The sequence below is a fragment of the Helobdella robusta genome, assembly GCF_000326865.2.
Source record: "Helobdella robusta unplaced genomic scaffold HELROscaffold_47, whole genome shotgun sequence".
NCBI classification, from domain to species: Eukaryota; Metazoa; Annelida; class Clitellata; order Rhynchobdellida; family Glossiphoniidae; genus Helobdella; species Helobdella robusta.
The window spans coordinates 470,919-473,637 of NW_008705176.1; the positions used below are offsets into that span (position 1 = coordinate 470,919).

Sequence of the window (2,719 nt, forward strand, 5' to 3'; positions counted from 1 at the left end):
AGTGAGTGAGTGAGTGAGTGAGTGAGTGAGTGAGTGAGTGAGTGAGTGAGTGAGTGAGTGAGTGAGTGAGTGAGTGAGTGGAGTGAATGGGTGGATAAGTGAGTGGATGGATGGATGGATGAGTGAATGAAAGAATGGATGGATGAGTGAATGACTAAATGAATGGATGGATCAATCAATCAATCAATCAATCAACCAACCAATAACCCAAGATCCATCCACTTATCGAACAACTCTGTTCAAAAGCAGTACCAACCGTCTGTTTGCCGGTCCAAAATGCTGCCTGTCGATAATATGTGGACGTGTGAAGAGTTTAAATCGTATCTCAGGTTGGTTTTTGTTGTTGTGTTGTTGTTGTTGTTTGTTTTGCGGTTGTTGTGTTGTTGTTGCCGTGTTGTTTTGTTGTTTTTGTTTGTTTGGTTTTTGTTGTTGTGTTGTTGTTTGTTCTGTTGTTGTTGTTTGTTTTGTGGTTGTTGTTGTGTTGTTGTTAGTATGCTAAACTCTGCATTGACTCTCTCTCTCACTCACGCACACACACACAACCATCTAACAATATCATTCCGACAAAACCTCATTCTGTCTATCGCCCTCACACACACACACGCACACACACACACACACACACACAAACTCGTACACGCATGCACACACACACACACACAAACTCGTACACATACACACACACACACACACACACACAGATCGACATACAGCAACCTGCCAGATCCATGGGCCAACATCATCGTACCGGGAATGAAGAAGGGGATACTGAACGCCCTGCTTTGCACGCAAGACCTCATCGACCATCGCAAGGTTGGTTGGATCTCGTCTTTTGCCGGCCGGCCGGTTTCATTGAAGTTATCCAGTTGAAATCTTTTAAAAGAAGCTTTAAACCTGCAAAAATGTTAACAAAAGCGCTGAGTGTTAAACTACGAACACGATTTCGGTAGAGTGGGCTAACGGTTTGCCTGGATTTGAAATATAGCTTACTTTACACTGAATGGATGACTGATGATAATTTCAACTAATTTTTTTAACTAGATAATTTATGTGTACCAACATAGCAACATATACGACACGCACACAAAACAACACCCTCACACCTACTCAAAACTATATATACAAACACATACATGAATGAATGAACAAACGAACGAACGAACAAACGAACGAACGAACGACTGAATATCGATAAATCCACACATATGACGCAGAATTCATTTGAACTATTCGGTGCCGACTTCATGCTACTGGAAGATTTCACACCATGGCTCATTGAAATCAACAGCAGCCCAAGTATGGCAAGGACGACCACCGCCACTGCATATTTAGTTGAAAAAGTTCTCGAAGATACCATTAAAGGTACTTTTTTTAGCACCTTTATGTTAGTTATGGAAGCCGCGATGGTGCGCTGATTAAAGTGTTTGGTAGTGCTTTCGCTGTGACTGGATTCGATCGCAAGAGGCCCCCGCCTTTTACTGCAGTGCTGCTTGTTAATTAATAATTTTGATAATTTTGAAAACATTTTCAAGAGAGAATGACAAAAGAGAGAGAAAGAGGGAGAGAAAGAGAGAGAGAGAGAGAGAGAGAGAGAGAGAGAGAGAGAGAGAGGATATTAGTGCCTTTTTGTTACCTGTTAGGGATACATTTGTTGTGATATCATTGATAGATTTTAGGGACAATTTTTTAACAGTTGTTTTGATTGATTTTTGTTTATATTATTGGTAGCTGTCTTTTGGCGTATGATAGTATTTGGGAATTGGCCAGACAGAATTAGAACCAGAGCCTAGCGAGTCAAGGCAGTTATCAATATGCCATTCATCCATTTATTCATTTTTCCATCTATTCATTCATCCATTCATCCATCCATCTTTACATAATCAAAACCACAAACCTCATCTTCATCCTCACCGCCATAAATTCCGCCATGACAGTTGTAATCGATAGACATCAAAACAAGTCATGTGACACTGGGAAGTTTGAACTGGCCTATAGGCAGCCGCAGGTCTATGAATATTCAGAGGAGGGCGAAGTCAGTTCGTCACTACTCACCAGCGATGACTTAATTATGCGCGGAGTTAAGATTAAAAATATTTACAAGAATTAATTTTTTTGTGTATGAAATTATAAAATTTGTTGTTTTGGAATGGCTTTTTAAAGAAAAAACTGCTTAATTCTTATCGTAATTAAATGTTAATCTTAGCAAAATAACTAATTTCTACTTAGTTGAAATTGCTATTTTGGAGTAAAACAACTTATTTTTTATCTGGATTTGAGCAACTCTTCTGAAAATTTACTTAATTTACTTAATTTAACGCATATATTCCGTGTAATTAGCGATAATGTATTGATAGCGTCTATATGCATATTGCATATATATGTATACTATATCATTACAGAGTGTATATATATATATATATATATATATATATATATACCAAATACGTAATAGATATATAGGATATGTATCTATTTATCTATCTAACTTTCCATCCATCTATTGAGACAGTATTATATCACTTGAACGTCTTTGACTTTTATCGAAAATTTGATACGGTAATATTTTAATAAAATAATAATAATAACTACTCTAATTGGGAATGATTGCGTTAAGGTGTTATATAAGTGTACGTGTGATTGAAAGTGTATGTGAGAGTGTATGTGTGTGTGTTTCTGTGTGTGTGTGTTTCTGTGTGTGTGTTTCTGTGTGTGTGTGTTA

At 37.4% G+C, this 2,719-nt stretch overlaps 1 protein-coding gene across 1 annotated transcript; it reads left to right on the forward strand.

Moving 5' to 3' along the window:
- Positions 1–207: 207 nt before the first annotated feature.
- HELRODRAFT_134081 (hypothetical protein) lies at positions 208–2,008 on the forward strand (the record flags this gene model as incomplete). The annotated part of the gene is made up of 4 exons (XM_009026436.1): positions 208–329; positions 714–813; positions 1,215–1,362; positions 1,935–2,008. Coding segments are annotated over 4 exons (444 nt in total), but the record flags the coding sequence as incomplete, so codon positions are not given.
- Positions 2,009–2,719: the final 711 nt, after the last annotated feature.